The sequence below is a fragment of the Elgaria multicarinata genome, chromosome 4 (genome assembly GCF_023053635.1).
Source record: "Elgaria multicarinata webbii isolate HBS135686 ecotype San Diego chromosome 4, rElgMul1.1.pri, whole genome shotgun sequence".
NCBI lineage: Eukaryota > Metazoa > Chordata > Lepidosauria > Squamata > Anguidae > Elgaria > Elgaria multicarinata.
In genome coordinates, this window is record NC_086174.1 from 71,205,144 (window position 1) to 71,224,251 (window position 19,108).

Consider the following 19,108-nt stretch of genomic DNA (forward strand, 5'->3'; position numbering starts at 1 on the left):
ATGCACTGGATATACTTCTGGATGCTAATCTCCATCATTCAGCCTTTCCCCATAATCATATTTTCCTTTCCTTTCCTTTCCTTTCTTAGGTGGTAGTTGTGCTTATTTTCTACCATAACCTTGGTCTGCTTTAATGTAAGGATGTCTAATCTCTCAGATTCATCCTGCATGTAATAAGTATATCCTTGGTGGCAATATTTTAGTACCCTAGAAGCAGGGTGCAAAGTTTCTGCCTTGGTCTGACTTTATATCTATTTTCAAAATGTGCAATGGGATTTTGCCGCAGAGGCAAATCATTCGGATGGAACTTTAAGGCAGGCACTTGCCTTAGGACTGGGTGAGTTAGGGAAGGGGAAATCAATCTCCTACATATTCCCACCACAAATATCACAGCCACTTAGTGGCCCTGGATTTAGTTGCTACACGGTCAGGGTGTGCGGGGCGTGGTCACGGCAGTGGTGCGGTTTCAACTTCCAGGAGTTCCAGCTGAAAGGAAAGAAATACAATGAGAAATGAGCTAAGTTCGCCACCCAGCTGCTTACAAATGATGCTCGGTGAATTTGCTTCACCTTTCACTACCTCTTCACAATGAAGGAGCCCAGTGATGCCATTTTGAGAAGGCAGGAATATCCTTTTGCATTTCATCATGTAAGAGCAAAGACTGCAGTAGCTGGGCCAGTTCCAACCTGAACCTTGAGACTTCATCCCCATGGAAGACATAACACTGATATCACTGGTGTCTTTTCTTAGAAAATAAGAACGTAAGCAGTGCCATGCTGGATCAGACCAAGGGTCCATCTGGTCCAGCACTCTGTTCACACAGTGGCCAACCAGCCATCGGCCAGGAACCAACAAGGCAGGACATGATGCAACAGCACCCTAAGAAGAAGTGAGCCAATGTGGTGTAGTGGTTAGAGTGTTGGACTGGGATTCAGGAGATCATTGAGTGCCTTTGGGCCAGTCACTGACTCTCAGCCTAACCTATCTCACAGGGTGGCTGGGAGGATAAAATGGAGAGGAGACGAACATATGAGCTGCTTTGGGTTGTTTGCAAGAGGGAACAAGGTGGGGGAATCATCATCATCATCAAATAAATAAGTTTGTCTATCGCAGTGGCCTCTGCATGGGAGTACCTTGAAGAGAGTCTGGAAGCTTCAATTGGTACAAAATGCAACAGCTAGGCTACTAACTGGTGCACAGTACTGCCTCAGCCCTGCTTGGACCCACAGATCAGCAGGAGAGGCCCTTTTGAAGACACCTTCACTCACTGGGGCCCACCCTTCAGGCAGATGGGAAAGGGCTTTCTCCTGCGTTGGTCCCAGAGCCTGGAATGTTATCCCTCTGAAGCTATGACTGATCTTCACTCCCTTTGCATTCAGGAAGGGGGTCAAGGCAATTCTTTTTATCTTGGCTTTTCAAAATTGTTAGGGTTTTAAAGGTTGTTTTTAATGGTTTAGCATGTTTTATTTATTTGTGATTTCTGTTTTCTTATTTTTTTTGTAAACCACCTCAACTATTTCCCCCCAGAACGAATAAATAATATGACAAATAGTGCATTAGAAGACATAGATAGATAGATAGATCTCACAATATTCCGAAAGGATGGTTAATTGGAATTGACCCAGTATTTCAGAATTAAGATTGGTAGCTCCAAGAATCCAATCAGAAAACCTTCAGAGACACATATGTGAGCACAGATTTCAAATGAACACAGAACAGTAGAATTTCAGTGTTTATAAACCTGTCCAAATGGGTCTGCTTCTTACAGTCCAAATGTAACTCCCCTTTTAATGTTGAAAGTTTTTCACCCTCTCTGTGTCTCCCCCAGAACTGGTAACCCACCCAACCCATGAGGTCTTCTAATTTTCAGCAGCCCCAAGGCCCTCTTCATAAGTAGCTTCCAGTCCTTTCTGTGCCTTTTCTGGATAGACGTATGGCTCTTCTTACACCAAAGAATCAGACTGACTGGTTAGGGAGTGTCCACTTGTAGACCCTTTGAACTTTGAAGCTGATAGAGTAGTTCCCTGTGTGGCTGAGGTCATGGGAAATTGCCTTTGGGTGATGTCCCAGTATTTGTCTTGGGGTTCATATTACCACCAAAGTTCTACTGCACTTTGACAATATTATGAGGTTCTCAGTAATGAATTTCAGCAGCAGTAATGGAATTCCCTACCCGGATGATTGGAATACGTGGGCCGGTTTTTCATCTTGTAAACTCCACGGAATTGAACAAAGCTTTGCAAGTTTACAACAGAGCGTTTGGTGCTATGCATCCAAAATACACCATATAGAATAGAGAAATATTAACACCACATGCACACACACAACATTAAATATCAAACACAAATTACTCATTGTTCTTCTGCTTCAAGGGGACCTATGTAGTATGTAGACTGCATTGATAAAAGCCTGTCCCCACAAGTTCGGTTTTTGTAGCCACTGATGAAAACCTGTTGCTTGAAATCTGACCATAGTTTTTCATGTTGACTCTTTCCTATAATGTCATTCACAGTCATCTCTTAGGCAACCATCCTGTCCATAGGTAGCCTGTTAAAATCCCATTGACTTCAATGGTATTTAACCCCTGCATGTATATGACTGCATCCTCAATCTTCTTCAATTAAGTAAACATTTGCAATTTTAAGGTTTATTTTTATGGTTGAAACATTGGAAAAATTAACAAATTCAACAGAAATATTGGATAATTCGTTTTGGTCTCCTTCATCTCCTAGAAAGCCATAAAACATTTCTATGGTTTTGGTTTTGGTTCTGTTTGCAACTTCTTATGTCATAATAAATTTGTTTGTCTTTAAGGTGCCACAAGTTAACAGCTACATCTCTAGAAATATCAAATATATTTAGGTCACAATCCTATGCATGTTTAGACTGGAAAAAGTCCTACAACTCCCAGTATTCCCTAGCCAGCCATGGGAGTTGTAGGACTTTTTTCTCTCTAAATATACATTGGACTGTGCCCCAAAGATACATAGTATAATAAATGTCTGCAAGGATCCTCAATTAGGGAGTGCTTCCTTTGAAATTAGCCTTTCCTATAAGAATGCCCTTTATATGCTTTGTTAAGTCCCTCTGAGGCCCTTATACTTTCACATGAATTTAGAAGAGTTCCCCTCCCCCATTACAGTTCTTTCCAAAGTTCTCCAGAAGCACCATGTCCCAGTGGAGCCTGGTAGCTCTGATTTCATTAGGGCTGTGAATCCATTCTGGGTTTTAGTCAGACGAGCAAGGGCTGTAAACGAGCTATATAAGGTATTGAACTTATTTTGGGGATAGTGTTCAGAACTTTGGATAGCTCCTTTAGAGATCTGGCTGATTGTGTCTAAAACCCAGAATGGATTCACAGTTGTCTCACTGAATTTGAAGACACCAGCCTCCATTGCCCATGACCATATATCTAAATGTCATCATTTCAGATGGAGCTCAACTAGCAGGCTGGCATCTAATGGGTTGCATCCAGTGACGTCATTCCAGTGACAAAAGAGCTTCCATCAACAGAACCGGAGGGGGGCAATTCTCCCTGCAGACCTCAAAATCTGATGGCTAAGAAACAGATATAGGAGGGTTGTTGGGAGGAGAGAGGGAGAGAGAGAGAGAGAGCGCATCTTATTTCACAAACAAACATCTGCTAGGCAGTAGCAGGTAGTTTATTATGATGAAAATTGCAGAGGGGATACTAAGGCTTTAGCTAGACCTAAGGTTTAGTCCAGGATCGTCCTGGGGTCATCCCTGTTCAGGTAAGTGACACACAGGATATCCCGGGAGCAGGCAGGGATGACCCCAGGATGATCCCGGGATAAACCTTAGGTCTTGCTAAGGTCTAAGTTTAGAGAGGCATACCTTTCTTTTTTCTTAAAGAATGGCATATTTTTTTCTCATTTCTACATACACTGTTTGGTTTCTCTACTGATGAAACAAAATGCTGTTTATGTTTTTCATTAGGGGAGCATAGGAAGCTGCCTTATACTGGGTCAGACACTTGGTCCATTTAGCCCAGTAGTTGACACTTGACTCCAGGGAGTTTTTCCAGCCCTACTTGGAGATACCAGGGATCAAACCTGGGACCTTCTTCATGCAAAACCGTTGCTCTACCACTGAGCTACAGACCTCCTTTGCATTTTTTTTTTAAAGAAAGGATAATGGATATTTGCTCCCCTTGCAAATGTTCTGAAGCTAAAGACAAAGAACTGGTACTAAGCCATAAGTATCTGTTCCATTTAGCTGTCAACAGACACCTTGCTCTTTCTTGCAATAAAATCCTTTTCAAAGCCTCCTCGCCCTCCCCATTAGATCTAGAGCGTATTAGGGAAGTATTTGATGGTGTCATTGTGCTAGTGGGAAGATACTGCTTACTTCAGCAAATGAGTGTTTCTGGAAAGGAATAAATCAGCTGAGCTAGCAGAAGGGAACTCTACTGGCCCACTTCAAGTTGAGGTCATGGTCATTCCCACTAGTACACTCTGCTGACCATGGGTCAGAAATTAAAATTGCCAAGGAAGAAGAATGTGCTTTTTTAGGCAAACTTTTGAGATACTTCCATTTTTCAAGAGAAGGCTATGCAAAAGAGAGGATCCCTGCTTGCCAGACACTGGAAAGGGTGTCCATGTAGCACTTGTGAGCTCACACGGTGAATAATAGGGACTTAGGATGGTTCCTAATGGCAACTTTGAATGCTAAATTCAAAGAGGATTTGAAAGCTGAAGCACTGTAGTGTTTAAAATCTTGGATTAGGACAGAGGGAAGTCAGGTTCAAACCTGTTCAAGGTCATGCAGCTCATGGAGTGACATTGGGCTGGGCACCATTTTGCTCTCCAGCCTAGCCACAGGATTGTGGTGAGGATAAAATAGGGTAGTGATGGTGGCAGTTGTAGGTCCCCAAATGTTGCTCTGAGTTCCCTGGAGGAAGGGTGGGATATAAATGTAATAAACAATCATTATTTTTCAATAGACAGGGAGCTCCTCCAAGCCTCCAATTCATGGGGGTGGGGAGGAAGGCCAACAAGTCACACAGCAAAGTAGGAGAGCTTTATGAATCCTTCAATTCCTATTCCAAGAAAGATGCACCATGCACCAAACCACTCCAGGATTCTTGTCATAAAGGGATTTCTTCTTCTTCTTCTTCTTCTTCTTCTTCTTCTTCTTCTTCTTCTTCTTCTTCTTCTTCTTCTTCTTCTTCTTCTTCTTCTTCTTCTTCTTCTTCTCCTTCTCCTTCTCCTTCTCCTTCTCCTTCTCCTTCTTCTTCTTCGGCACATGAATAAATCCATTTTAGACACAGTCAATTTTAGACACAGGATTGACTTCCAAGAGTACTTCTGTGATATATTACATTCCAAGCTGTCCTGACATAATAGCATTCAAAATTCCTGCTTAAACTTAATTCATTGGGAGGCCCTGGTAAGGTTGCCATATCTTTTAGTGTTGTGACCTTTCTTTGCCTCCTAATCTCAGCATTTCAGCTCAGTCACAATGCTAGAGAAAAGATAATTCCTATGTGTATAGATATAATTAACCTGAACATTGCAGAGAGGGAATTGGCTTTCAAGGGGAGCAATCTATTGCATTTTTTATCTGCATTTTCACTGCTGGTGTAATGTTGGATGGCAAGATACATGGATAATTTGAAGACAAGCCATGAGGGGTGGCTATGGAAAGAGACTCGGGTGGGATGCATGGCTATACATTAGGTTAGCTACCATTTAGCCTGGCAAATCATTTAGACATTCATTGCATCAGTGGGCCAAAATTCATTAGATGCTTATTGGGATCAGAGAATAATCAGAGCTATTGTTGCATCATTTACATTATCAAATCGAAAACAAGTCACTAATTGCCATTAACAGTTACCAGTGGCCATTTCAGCCCCTTATTAACCTATGGCACAATTTTCATTTTCAGAATGAGTAATGTAATTATATCTTTCAAGAATTACTTACCCCAATTACTTATTTTTATTATTATTTTAGAGAAATAAATCATATTGCTTTTTGTTGCTCCCAGCAGTCACTCCCCCTGCACAGACACATATTTTGAAAGAGAAGGCAAGACTGATTTAAGCTTTGGTGAGAGAGACAAAGTTTCCTACCTATTATATACAGGTTCAAAAAATGGATCAAGAGACCCCCGAAATTATATACAGGTGGCAACCCTACTTCAGGTAAATTCTGAGCAGACCTCAATCAGAAAGAAAGATCTGATACTTGGATCTGCTCACAAAACAGGTTCAGATGCCTCCATCTGTTGCTTTCCGCTGCCTCTTCCCAACCCAAGCAGCCTTGTCAACTGCTTGGCACAATCGCTTTTAAAACATTTGATAGATTTATATACCACTGAATATATTTAAAAATATATCTCAATATGTCTTGGACCTGCAGCCATCATCACTCCACCACCATAGCTTTATTCCCACTATGCATCGACAATGATCATCTGATACTGCTTTTTATGGTGGAGGAGAAATTGTTCTTAAAGGGAAAGGAAGACAGTCACTATGGAGGGTAAAGGAGAAGCAAAGGAATGAGACAGACGGTTTCTCTTGATTTAGACAATGGATCACTTGGACAATTCTGAAAGGGTATGTATGTATGTATGTATGTATGAAATGGTTGTGTATGATTTCTGTGTGTGTGTGTGAGAGAGAAAGATGGGCTTTTCTACATGAGGCTGTTAATCAGCTGTTAATCTGCTGAATCTACTTCTGGTTTTGTGGCAGAATTGAGATCCGAGCACTTCATGTAGAGTGTTTCCTTTCCTGCTTTCCTGCTACATAACCTCTTGGTGGCACTGTGGTATAATGGAATAGTGTAAACACACAAGTGAAAAAGCAATTTCTTTCATTTTCGCAATTAAATACCACATTTTCCCTGCTCTAATAAACGTTGCTGAATGTACTCGTTAGAGACAGAAACAAAACTGGAGGGTCACAATATCATGTAAAGAACCTATAAACCACCATGAGTAGGGAAGGACAAGCACATGATAAATGCCTCATGTAGAAAAGCCCAGAGAAAGAATTACTTTTCAAAGGGAAAGGAAGACAAATATGTAGTTTGGAAGTACAACAGCTTTTCTTAAATCCCGTAGGCTGAAACATTATGAATGGGCATTCATACAGACGGGATAGTGTGTATATTGTGAATTGAGGCCACATAAGCTCCCTCACAAAAGCACCACCCCATTGCATGTTAATAATATATAAATAATTGCCAATACGATCACTATTTCAGGGTGAGAGTATAGCCTCCTAAGTATGTAGGTTACTTGTTCACAAATACATTAGTGGAAAAATGGATAGTCAAAGTCTGCTCATGGAGTATGAAATAAATACCCTTTCCAGCATGTAACTCCTTTGCTGAGGGAACTGCACTGGCCGCCTATTCGCTACCAGGCCAGGTTTAAGGTTCTTGTACTAGTGTACAAACCCTAAACAACTTGGGACCAGGATACCTGAGAGAGCGCCTTCTCCCCTATCAAATTGCCTGGTCACCGAAGTCATCCAAGGGCATGCTTCTGGTGGTTCCACATAGACCTATCCTCCAATTGTAGTCCACCAGGGGAATAGCCTTCAGTGTGGTGGCCCCCCTCCTATGGAATTCCCTGCCTCTGGAGGTTAGGCAGGCACCAACATTGTATTCCTTTCAGCACCTCCTGAAAACGTCATTGTTCCAGGATGCCTTCCCTTGATGACCAGCCACAGTTCACTTTGCATTTTGCTTCTTTGAAAAATATATTTTAACATGTTTTTATTCTGTTTTTGTTTTGTTTTATCCTGTACACAACTCTGAAAGTTTGAATGGGGAGTGGTATATAAATATTGTAAATAAATAAATAAAATAAATGGTGGCATAGACTTTTCTACAGGTATTGATAGAAAGTCTATAGTGATGTGCCTGTCAATCAGTGGTGCCATCATAATAGGACTTTGGGGCAGAAGTCCAGAGCCCCATTCAGCAGAATGAGTCAGAAGGCCCCCAATCACAACAGAACTGGATTTAACCATCTAAAATGGGGTCCTCTGAAAGATCATTGGGTCCAGAGTCTGACATTACCTAACTGCACCACTGCTGTCAGTCAAGTGTAAAGGAGTAGGACTCTTCGGGAACTTGCAGAACTGGCTTTGAGGCCAGCTGCCAGTTGGGGCTGATAGTTCCTTATTTTATGGGCCAATGCTCTGATTTGGTATAAGCAGTTCTTAATATACACAGTTCTAGAATGCTGTGCAGTAGCAAGCATGAATCGGTGGAATGCTGAGCTATAGCAAGGTGGAAACCATAAAAGCACCTCCTTTTTTCTCCTCTGCTAAATAAACAGTACCTTGATACACAGACAGGGCCTGGCCATGCAAGGTGCATCTGGGAACTCCATGGCTTCCCAGACTCTGGTTAGGACAGCCATTGTCTAGCCAGCGTATCTGGTTTCATCTTTCCACATTTGTGTATCACCTCAACTAAGAAAGGTAAATCAAAGGGGTGTTGTAAAAAATCTTCCAGAAGCTATACATCAGTAAAGACTGTGATTTCAGAATTCATGTCATCTCCAGGAGGAATGCCTGAATCCGCAGACAACATTTCCACTGCTAGTCATACCTGCTGGTTAGTCCTATCCACTGTGTTGGCAGTGGAGGCATGGTCGCGAGTATTTTGGCGGACACGGGTGGAGTTTTGTTGCTCCATGGTTGAAGCTGATGGGATGCAGAACTCTCTGAAACACCTTTTGAAGTTCTCATCTAGAAATGCATAAAGGACGGGATTAAGGCAGCTATTTGTGTACCCTAAGGCTATACAGAAGTGCCAGGAGACTGTCTGGAATGTCGTTTCTGGAATATGGACCAAGGCTTTAATGATAACGTAAATATGGATGGGAGTCCAGCAGACGATGAAGACAGCCACGACTACAAGGACCATCCGGGTGATCCTTCGAAGATTCCTGTCCTTCTCCTTGGAGCCAGAGAGCATCCGGACACTCTTCAGGCGTAAAATCATGAGTCCATAGCACACTGTAATGACTAGGACAGGCATGATGAAGGCAAAGATGAAAACACAGATTTTCAGCAGGTTCTCCCAGTACCATGTTGGGTGAGAGAATTTAAGTGTGCAATCAATAGACCCTATGAAAAGAAAAAAGAAGTGACCTGTAGTGAATTGTTGGTTACCCTTTAGTATCTCTTCTGACTCCCACCCCATCACATCTTTTTCCCTGGCTGTGGAGGAAGGGAGAAAAGACACAGATAGAAAGGTAATGTTATTTGGAAAGGCAAGGGTTAGGTGAGTGGGGCGGACCACAGAGAATGAAACCTTCCAAAAAAGCTATTGAATAGTTGTACAATGGGTCAGCTGGGGAAACTGTGCAGCTGCTCTGTGATGTTAAAAAAGAGTTGGATTTTCAAACCTGGGAAGGTGAGGTTTTCATCACAACATCATGCAGATGCCTCATTAAAAAATGAATGCACAAAGTGTGGCTCTTCCACAGTAAATGGTCAGTGCAGAAGCAGCCATAGAAAGTAAATGACATGGGTTTTTTATTTGTTGAGCAGAATCTTACACAACAGCATCCTGCTTAAGGAAGTGGAAGCAATGCAGCTTGGTTTTGAAGACAATCTTTGCTGGGAACAGGAAATTACAATTCAGGTTAATTTTAATTGGCTAAACTAGAGTGGGTGGGTGGAATGTTTATGAAGAAAAATGGTTCTGGTCCAGTCCAGCCAGAAAAGTCTCCTGGAGATTTTAATTCTCATGAGTCCAGTGAAGATAGTAAAAGGGGGGGGGAGTTGGAAAGAGGGCAGGGCTCCTGCACTTTTAATTGTTGCGCGTTGTCATATCCACCTGCTGAAATTCCCCTTTCTTCATATTGATTGAAGGTGCAGGAGCCCTGTCCTCTTTTGCATCTGGCCATCCTAGAAGTTAGTGAAACTTGTGGAGTGGCTAATTACAGCCAAAGTCACTGCTTGGGGCCAAATTACACATAAAGCTAAATGTGTAACTACATTTTTAACAATCATGTTTTGTTTTCTTGATGGAAATAGCCACTTCCGGCCAACTGATTTCACTATGAAACATCAGTGACTTTAGAACAGGGATGGGGAATGAGTTTGTAAAGCATTTTAAATAAGAAAACAGACCAGATTTAATAAGAAAACAGGTAAGATTTTTTTTATAGTGCAGCTTTCTCAAACTGATCAGCAATAATTTTAGTCAAAATTGATAACTTTGTTTTTCTTAGATAGCACAGTGGAAGAAATTCATAGCTGTATTTCTCTCAGTTCTTTTCTTGTCAGCACAAAAAGAAAATGTTTAGATAATTTTCAATTTAATAATCAAAGCTGTCATTCATTGCTATTAGAAAAAGAACATTTTTTTTAATATTTTACTTTTTCATTCCCTGAGTAGTCACTGAATGCAAAATGACTGACAAAATAGGCAAGTGTGCCTTTAATTCCCAATGTCATCATTTAAAATTTGTCTCTCCCAACCCCCAATGAAGTAAAGCATTGCTGAGGAATTGGTTTTGGCCTGAGAGCCACATTGCCCTGTGGAAACCTGGGGGTGGGGAGCAGATGGGCCCAAAATATATTTCAGGAGCAGATGGTGCCAAAACCTCTCTCTCTCTCTCTCTCTCTCTCTCTCTCTCTCTCTCTCCAACACACACCATTCACATACTGCCCCCTACATCCATCTCTATCTATCTATCTATCTATCTATCTATCTATCTATCTATCTATCTATCTATCTATCTAATATTCAATCATTGAAAAATATTTCTAGAGTGTTAATAGTGAAACCCTCTCAAGGTCTCTGTCTGCCTGACATGGATGTTTGAAACTGGATTCCTGCACTGAGGAAGAGCTTGGATCCAATGGCCTAGATGGCCTGGTCCAGCTCTAGGATTCTGTGATTCTCTCCTCCACCTCTCCCTCTCTCCACCCCATTTCTCTCTCACACACACACAGCACTGCAGGAAACATCTGAAGGGTGGGAGGAAGCTGAGCAGCACGGATATGCAGTCTGCCTGCCTGAGCTGAGCAGTGAGGGTGGGGGTGAGAGATTTTGGGAAGGTGGAGAGGGGTAAGCAGAGTCTCCAGGGACTGCTACTTCAAGGCTCTCCAAGCACTTTGAGGTGGCAGCTCCTGTCCAACTGAGCCAACCTTGCTCAGCCTTCACCTTTCCCAGCAGGCCTTCACCAGCTGCCCCTTCCAAGTGCTCCTGATGACTTGAGGCCCATGGCTCCAGCCTGTTGGCCTCTGGCAGAGCTTCAGAAAGTGGAAAGGGCCTCAGCAGGTCTGATGGGGAACCTTCATAGAGCCGGCGAGGAGGGCTTCCCCACCATTAAACCCACACTTTGGTTGATTCATCGATGGATGAAAATTGCAGTCCTGAACAAGCATACTCCAGAGGAAATCCCCACTGAGTTCAATGGGGCTTGCTCCAAGGTGAGCTAGCCTAGGATTGCAGCCTCACCCAATGAAATCTTGCATCCTAAACCAATTGATATAGATCCATTCGCTGTGCGTCCTGAAGCCATAATGGTCTTAGCTGCTTCTAGAGGTCTTCCTTCCCCTAATCATGGTTTTGATTGAAGAATGTGAAGAAGTGGCAAAAATATTCTATCCCAGGTGCAGGTAGTATATGTGTGTGTACATATTAGCAAGTACAGTTTCTTTTAATTGTTTTTATAATTGAAGGTAGAGCCACTGTAGTATTTTACACTGTGAATATCCGTAGTTTGGGGGTGCTCTTCGATCCAGAACTGTCACTTGAGGCACAGGTGAACTCAGTGGCAAAGAGCACCTTTTATCAGCTTAGGTTGATATACCAGCTGTGCCCTTATCTGGACAGAGATAGCCTAGCTACAGTTATCCATGCTCTGATAACCTCTCGCTTGGATTACTGCAATGCGTTATACGTGGGGCTGCCTTTGAAAACGGTCCGGAAGCTTCAGCTGGTACAAAACAGGGCAGCCCGTTTACTAACAGGGACTGGCTGGTGAGATCACATTACGCCAGTCCTTTTACAACTTCATTGGCTGCCAGTCCAGGTCCGGGCCCGATTCAAAGTGCTGGTATTGACATTTAAAGCCCTAAACGGTTTGGGGCCAGGTTATTTGAAGGAACGCCTCCTCCCATATGTACCTACCCGGACCTTAAGATCATCTACAGGGGCCCTTCTCCGTGAGCCCCTGCCAAAGGAAGTGAGGCAGGTGGCTACTAGGAGGAGGGCTTTCCCCGCTGTGGCACCCCGGTTGTGGAATGAGCTCCCCAGAGAGGTCCGCCTGGTGCCTACACTGTACTGCTTTCATCGCCAGCTGAAGACCTTTTTATTCACTCAGTATTTTAACACTTAATTTTAACTTAAATTTAAATTATACTATTTTAACTCTGTATTTTAACCTTATATCAATTTTGCTGCGTGGTTTTATCCTGGTTGTGCTTTTTATATTGTATTTTGTATTTGTGTTTTTAACTTGTTGGTTGTTTTATGATAGTTTTAATTTTTGTGAACTGCCCAGAGAGCTTCGGCTATTGGGTGGTATAAAAATGTAATAAATAAATAAATAAATAAATATGTCTGTGAAGCTTGGATAGATAGGTGGCTGTTGGTATACCTTTTTACATACTAGACCACTGAAGAAGACCTATGGTCAAAAAGTGTTTGGTTGCTTTTGGTATTGAAAGACATGGCTCTACACTTTTGCTTCCTTTTATCATATAGTGACTGAATGTTTTTAGCTTGTGGACATTAAGTTGCATTATATCCTTTTGGCTATTGTTTATTTTCACCAGTTTATATACTGAATTGGTTAGTTGTTTCTCTCTTCTTTGACAAAATAAAAAATTAAAAATTTTTTTTGGGGATGCTTAAAGAATTTGACCTTTCCATATTCTCATGCAAATTGACCTGATCCTCATATCTGAGACTGATTTGAGGATCAGAATGACTGTATACGTTTTCAACTTTTGCAATGCAATTTTTATTGGCTCAGGCAATGTACTTAAATGTGCGGCTGTTTTTTAATGCATATTTTAGAATTATATAGGTTTATAAATGTGAACATTTAGATAAACACATCTATAAACATGTATTTAATGACAGAGTGCATTCAAAATACATGTCTAAAACACATTTTTGTGTGGTTTTTAAAAATCTGCTCATTAACCCAGAAACAGTACAGAATGGAATTGCCTCTACTTTATTTCTCAAATATTTGAAATTTAGGCCGCAGTCCTATACACAATTAGCAGGGAGTAATCTCCATTGAACTCAATGGTACATATATAGCAAGGATAAGCAACTTTGTACTTGCCAGATGTTTGAAGTACAACTCCCATAATCCCTGACTGTTGGCCATGCTGACTGGGGCTTCTGGGAACTGTAGCACCAGATTACCTACCACTGAGGTGTACGACTGCTGTGTTAGGGGTAAAAATATATATCCTATTTTGAAGCTTTTCTAGTAATCACTGTGTCTCCTGTTACGTGCCTACTAAATTGCAAATTCTGGGTGCCCTTGAAATATGTATCACTTGGGAGCACACCTTCCCTTCCCTTTCTTGGGAGCAATTTATAAATATCACCCCTTTGAGATGTTTTCTAATAATAGGAATACCTCAGAGTATGTGCGTACCAAATGTCAGATTTCTTACTAGTGTGGCAGCCTGACCATTTTGGAAGGCATTTTGAGTCCCACATTTTGAAAGAGAGGTATGTTTATTCCATTTTCAGATTCTCTATTAATCAGGGATTGCACCTATACTAAATTTCTTGCTCTAACTCACTGGGACATACCCCAGCAATTTCGTGCTTGAGTGTAGCTCCCTCCTTCCCCCGTCTCCCTCCTTGCTGAAGAAGAAACTGAGTGAGCATTTGAAGATGGTGAGTGGTATTCTTACTCACCATTACTCTCCTTTGTGGTTGCCATCACCATAACGGGGATGCCGATGGCCGAAGAAACAATCCAATTGCAGACGTTGACAATTTTGGCATTTCTTGGGGTGCGGAAATCCAGAGCTTTGACTGGGTGGCAAACAGCTATGTAGCGATCCACACTCATAGTGCAGAGGGTGAAAATACTCGTGAACATATTGTAGTAATCTATGGATATAACAATCTTACAAATCGCAGTACCGAATGGCCATGTTCCCAGGAGGTAATTCACACTTTGGAATGGCAGTGTGCTAGTTGCTAAGGCATCTGCCAGGGCAAGGTTGAAAATGTAGATGTTGGTGGCAGTCTTCATTTTGGTGTATCTAAGGAATTCAACAAAGCAGATGAGTGAAAATGCAGAACAAGATCACATGAAAGCACAACAAGACTAGTGCCAAACATTCCGGTGAAGAAACATACTGTTGTATTTTTGTGCCTTAATCCAGTAAAATGATTAATTAATTACCAGAACAAATTGACAAGGAGGTGAGTGGATCTCTGCTCCATGCAAATGAGATAGCTCTCTAGGAAAGTTTCAGTATGTTTCTCCTGCATTGGAGCTTCATGAAGAAAAGAGATGGTTCATAAGGAATGGTTACCCAACAGCCCATTGTGCCAGAATGTGAAGTTCATTGGAGCAGGGGTAAATTTTGAAGTACGGATGCTCATCACAGCAGTCCCCATAGCCACAGCCCCAAGGAGTCTCCAAAACTGCAGACAGGTGTGTGTGTGTGTGTGTGTGTGTGTGTGTGTGTGTGTGTGTGTGTGTGTGTTAGGGATATATGGATTGTGTAGAATCCATTTTGTCTGTGTTTTGTGGATTGCCAGGTGCCTTTTGTTCCATCATCTACCCACTGATGGAATTGGATTTTTTTCCCCGTTTCTGAATTTGCGCAAATTTTTACTTGCCAAAAACACGTAAATTCCCCCCAAATGCACATTTTCACACTTTAGCCTATGGGGGTGGGAATGTACATTTTTGGCTATTTCTTATTTTTGCATACTTTTCTATGATGAATGTTGTGCAAAATCCCCAAAAGTTAGAAAAACAGTCCTTTAGTCCATGGAATCTGCCCGACGGGAAAAGCTGGTCTGCTGCGGAATCCTCAGGTTGGATTCATAAAAATCCAAACTTATTTTGGTCCATTGTGGATTTCTCTGACATCCCTAGTCTGTGTACACATGCACACTCACCTGTCTCAAAGACAGCCACTCTAGCAGCTTTTATCTCCATGAGGAGCAGCTCTTCTCTAAAGTAAATGGGTCTGAATTGCCCATTCAAGGCCAACCAAACCCAAAATATTTCACATTACAACAGGGGTCGCTCAGAACAATACGTTGTTGCTGGGGAAATCAATCCCCTCCCCTCCTCCAGCTACTCTTAGGATTACAGCTAAACTCAGAATCAACAATGAAGTCTGAGGATGGAGACAAGTGACATCTTTGCCTCTGCTAATAAAAAAAGCCATGGTGCTTTGACCCTATGGTTCTTGGCTCCATTAAACAACTGTACTGGAGTAAAATCAGATCCTTTATAGGGACACAGCCTTGAGCCCCCAATTAAGTGTGTGGCTCAGTTAGGATGCCTCTTTGGCATCAATGACATCAATTTCTGCTTGTAATAGTTAAACTGTAGTTAAAACATCCCCTGAGGACCAAGTTGTCCATCCCCCTGAATTTAATTCAATTGTCTTAAATTCAGGTACTTCGTTTTAATTGCTTTCTGTGTTCTCAGAAAGCAATAAATAAACGTCTAACCCAAAATGGATCTAAGTCAAAGGACGAAGGAAGAAATGCCCAGAAGGTTCTAGAAGATGGAAAACCAATGTCTGTCCTGAATTACTTAAGGTCTCATCCCTTTTTCTTCCTTGACAGAATTTACTGAACAGCTGATGGCAATGGATCAGTAGCAGGTGAACATGACTTCAGTTCGTAAGTAGCGATGTGCTTCAGATATTCATATACTTTCACTTTATGCTCTTCCTATTCTCTACCTGACAATATTCATGTCAATTTTGCATAGCTTTAGCTCCCCCAACCAGCACTGGAAGAAGTTTTGTTCTAAGAGCTTTCCCATTATACACAGAAAAAGCAGGACAGAAATACAAAAACAAAATATTCCAGTCTGTCTACTTCAATCCTCGGAATACTAAAGAATATGGGTTGCATCCAGCTGTAGTCATACTTAGACCCATTGAAATCAAGTCATGACTAACTTAAGTCCAATTCACTTCAGTGGGTCTACTTTTGAATGGGTCTTCATTTGATTGGCTTCCTGTTCTGTAGCTGGCAAGATTCATGTCAATTTTCCATAGCTTTAGCGGCCCTAATCTGTATTAAATTGGTTAGTCTTTAAGGTGCCACAAAGCTCTGTAACTTCTGCTGCAACAGACTAATGCAGCTACCCACTTGGAAATTAACTACTGGGGGGTATTCATACATAAAACAATCTCATTTCATGAACTAAAGTCATGATATTCCTGAGAGAAAGATGGAACCCTATCAATGTGTCTTTGGAAAAGACTCCTCCGTCTGATGCCACAGTAAAAATGTCCCTTACAATTTGCTGCCCTGTGCAGTAAATGTACCTGCTGGTATGACTGACTAATAATATATACTCTAATAGGCTACAGTTCACTTTTGACATTTTAGCTTTACTTTCCCTTCATCCTCTCCATATTACATTTCATTTTCTTAAGCTAGGTCATATTACATTTTGTCCTACTTTTGTGATGAAATGGTTCATTTTTTTTCTAGAAAGAACATTGCCTATTTCTGTTTAAGATTGATGATTTCCTGTTTGCAAGGGCAATGTTTATATTTGTACTTTGTACTTTATTTGTAACCAAGTTAGGACAGGAAAAGATAAGGAACCCAGAAGCTGTATTTTAGATGGAATATGTAATAGCTACAGAGTCACTTTCTCATAATTTTGTTTCATGGTTTTTATTACATATTTATGGCAGGAGCAAAATAAGAATAAAAAATCAATATGGTGCATTTCATTTCTATTTCTTTATTTTATTCTTAGCAGGACAATTGGAGGCACTGAACAAAAGATCTACTGTTTGCCTTCCAATATAGACTCATAAAATGCTTCGGTGCACAACCCTCCCTGTTGTGTTTTATTTATCCTTCTCCCAGTCCCCCAGATGGCTGTTAAGGAATTTCATTTAAAAAAGAAAAGAAATTAAACAAAGTGAATGTTCAAACACAAAGGCAATAACCTGCAAGCAACCATGTTAAAACTCCTCATGTTTAAGAGCCTGGCCATGTTCTGAAATCTCCATGTCTTCACTCGTCTGAGGTCTGATGTTGAACAGAGGGTTGCTGGTGACACATTACAGATAAAGCACATCTTTAGGGAGCTTTGGGGTTGAATATACTGATGACACGCAGCTCTATCCCATTGACAAAGCATCCATTTAGTGCTTCTAAAGCAGTGTCTGGAGGCTGTGGAAAAGGGGTGAGGTTAAAGAAGCTGAAGGTGTTCTGTACAGCACCATGAAAATTGATTACGCTATATAAAATCATCGTCATCATCATCATCATCATCATCATCATCATCCAGACAAGGCAGAGGTATGATGCTGATTGGCAATCTCATGCTCTTCAGTGAGGTGGTATGATAAATGAAGTGGTCATTCTCCTATCTGGGCAGGTTCAGAACTTGTCATGGTCCTGAACAAGACTTTGGTGATAACGGTTAAGGTTGACTTTTATCAGCTGCATTACTTCTTAGAGTCTCCATCCCTTTTTTGGGGGAAAAAGGGATTTCATTGCATTTATTGATGATTTCGTAACTGCCAGGATTGACTGCTGTAATGTGCTCTACCTGGGGCTTCCCTTGAAGATGACTTGGCAGCTACAGCAGATGCAGAATGCTTCAGCACTTGTTTCCTCATAAATATGGGTGCTGAGAAGATATTAATCAAATTCTTCTATGGGTCTTCTAAGACTCAAATTCTTCTATGACAGAACTGGCTGCTACCAGTGAACTATAACTTCTAAAGCGCTTCATGTTCTGGGAGTGACATATGTCAGAGCACAGGTGGGCAACTCAGAGGATCAGGGGGGCAATAACCCTATATACCTGTTGTGCTGAAATCAAGGCTGATTGCTATCAGAATTTGGCAGCATTGTGGTAGTAAAAAAGCCACATTTCTATTTTGGACATTTGGTGGTGCAATAGCACTTTGGGGGTGGGGGGCGGGCAGGGGGGCAAAACAGGCCCTTGGGTGTTGCCCACCCTTGTTTTAAAGTACAAAATTTAGACTGTCTCCATTTGAAGAAGCCCCTGCACTGACTGGTTAGCTGCTCAGGCCTGCTCTACATCTCCTCATTATATGTCCTAAAACACCCTGCATAGCCCAGGGCTTTTACTGAAGAGGTTTGGAATTATCTCCCTAGTGAGGTAATCAGTCAGAAACTACTCTTCTTTATAGTCTTTTGAAGGGATTGCAAAACTGACTTATTTTGGAAGGCTTTTGGTGGCTATGGAAGCAATTCGTGTTGAGATTTTTTTTTAATTTGAGTTTTGATGAGTTTTTGGGTGGTTTACCTTAAATTACTGTTTTTTAAAAGTTTCCTTATGTATTTTTTGAGCATAGGAAAAGCAGCATATCAATATTTTAAATAAATAGACCATCCATCATCCTTAACAGCAGACCATTTGTTTGTTTGTTTGTTTTAAATTACAAATTTTGTTTGAAAGGAAACCATGAAGAGATGTTATCTACCTTCTTCCATGGAGCTTTTAGCAAAGTTTGCTGGAGCCAATATACCTGATTGTACCCATTGCAACTAATGCAACCTTCCAATGACTCACCACCACCACCACCACCACCACACAGCACTGCCTGGTGCTCTGCATATGTGGCTGATATCTGGCTGGTGTCATTTCAAACAAAGGTTCCTTCCTAAAATAATAATAATAATAATAATAATAATAATAATAATAATAATAATAATAATAATAATAATAAAAATACATAATTGAAATGGGATATATTCTCCTATCAGATCTATTGGGAGGGAGGTCAGTTTGTGGAGGGACTATAGCTCAGTATTTGAACACATGTTTTGCATGGAGAAGTCAATTCTAGATATCTCTAGTTTAAAAGAAGGATCAGGCAGGAGGTGATGGAGATGACCACTGCCTGAGACCCCAGAAAGCTGTC

The 19,108-nt window shown here is 41.3% G+C and overlaps 1 protein-coding gene across 1 annotated transcript; it reads right to left on the reverse strand.

Moving 5' to 3' along the window:
* Positions 1 to 377: 377 nt before the first annotated feature.
* OPRM1 (opioid receptor mu 1) lies at positions 378 to 14,274 on the reverse strand. Its single transcript, XM_063125686.1, has 3 exons — positions 13,899 to 14,274; positions 8,598 to 9,118; positions 378 to 486 (listed from the first exon to the last, which is right to left on the reverse strand). The coding sequence occupies exons 1-3, from the start codon at positions 14,239 to 14,241 to the stop codon at positions 448 to 450; spliced, it is 903 nt and encodes a 300-aa protein (XP_062981756.1). The 5' UTR covers positions 14,242 to 14,274; the 3' UTR covers positions 378 to 447.
* Positions 14,275 to 19,108: the final 4,834 nt, after the last annotated feature.

Bases quoted from the DNA above. Each gene is read 5' to 3' on its own strand.
- OPRM1 (XM_063125686.1), bottom strand. From the start codon at position 14,241: ATGAAGACTGCCACCAACATCTACATTTTCAACCTTGCCCTGGCAGAT. The intron at 9,119-13,898 runs GTGAGTAAGAAT...TTCTTTTCATAG, and splicing joins AACCACAAAGGAGAGTAATG to GGTCTATTGATTGCACACTT. The intron at 487-8,597 runs GTATGACTAGCA...CTTTCCTTTCAG, and splicing joins TGGATAGGACTAACCAGCAG to CTGGAACTCCTGGAAGTTGA.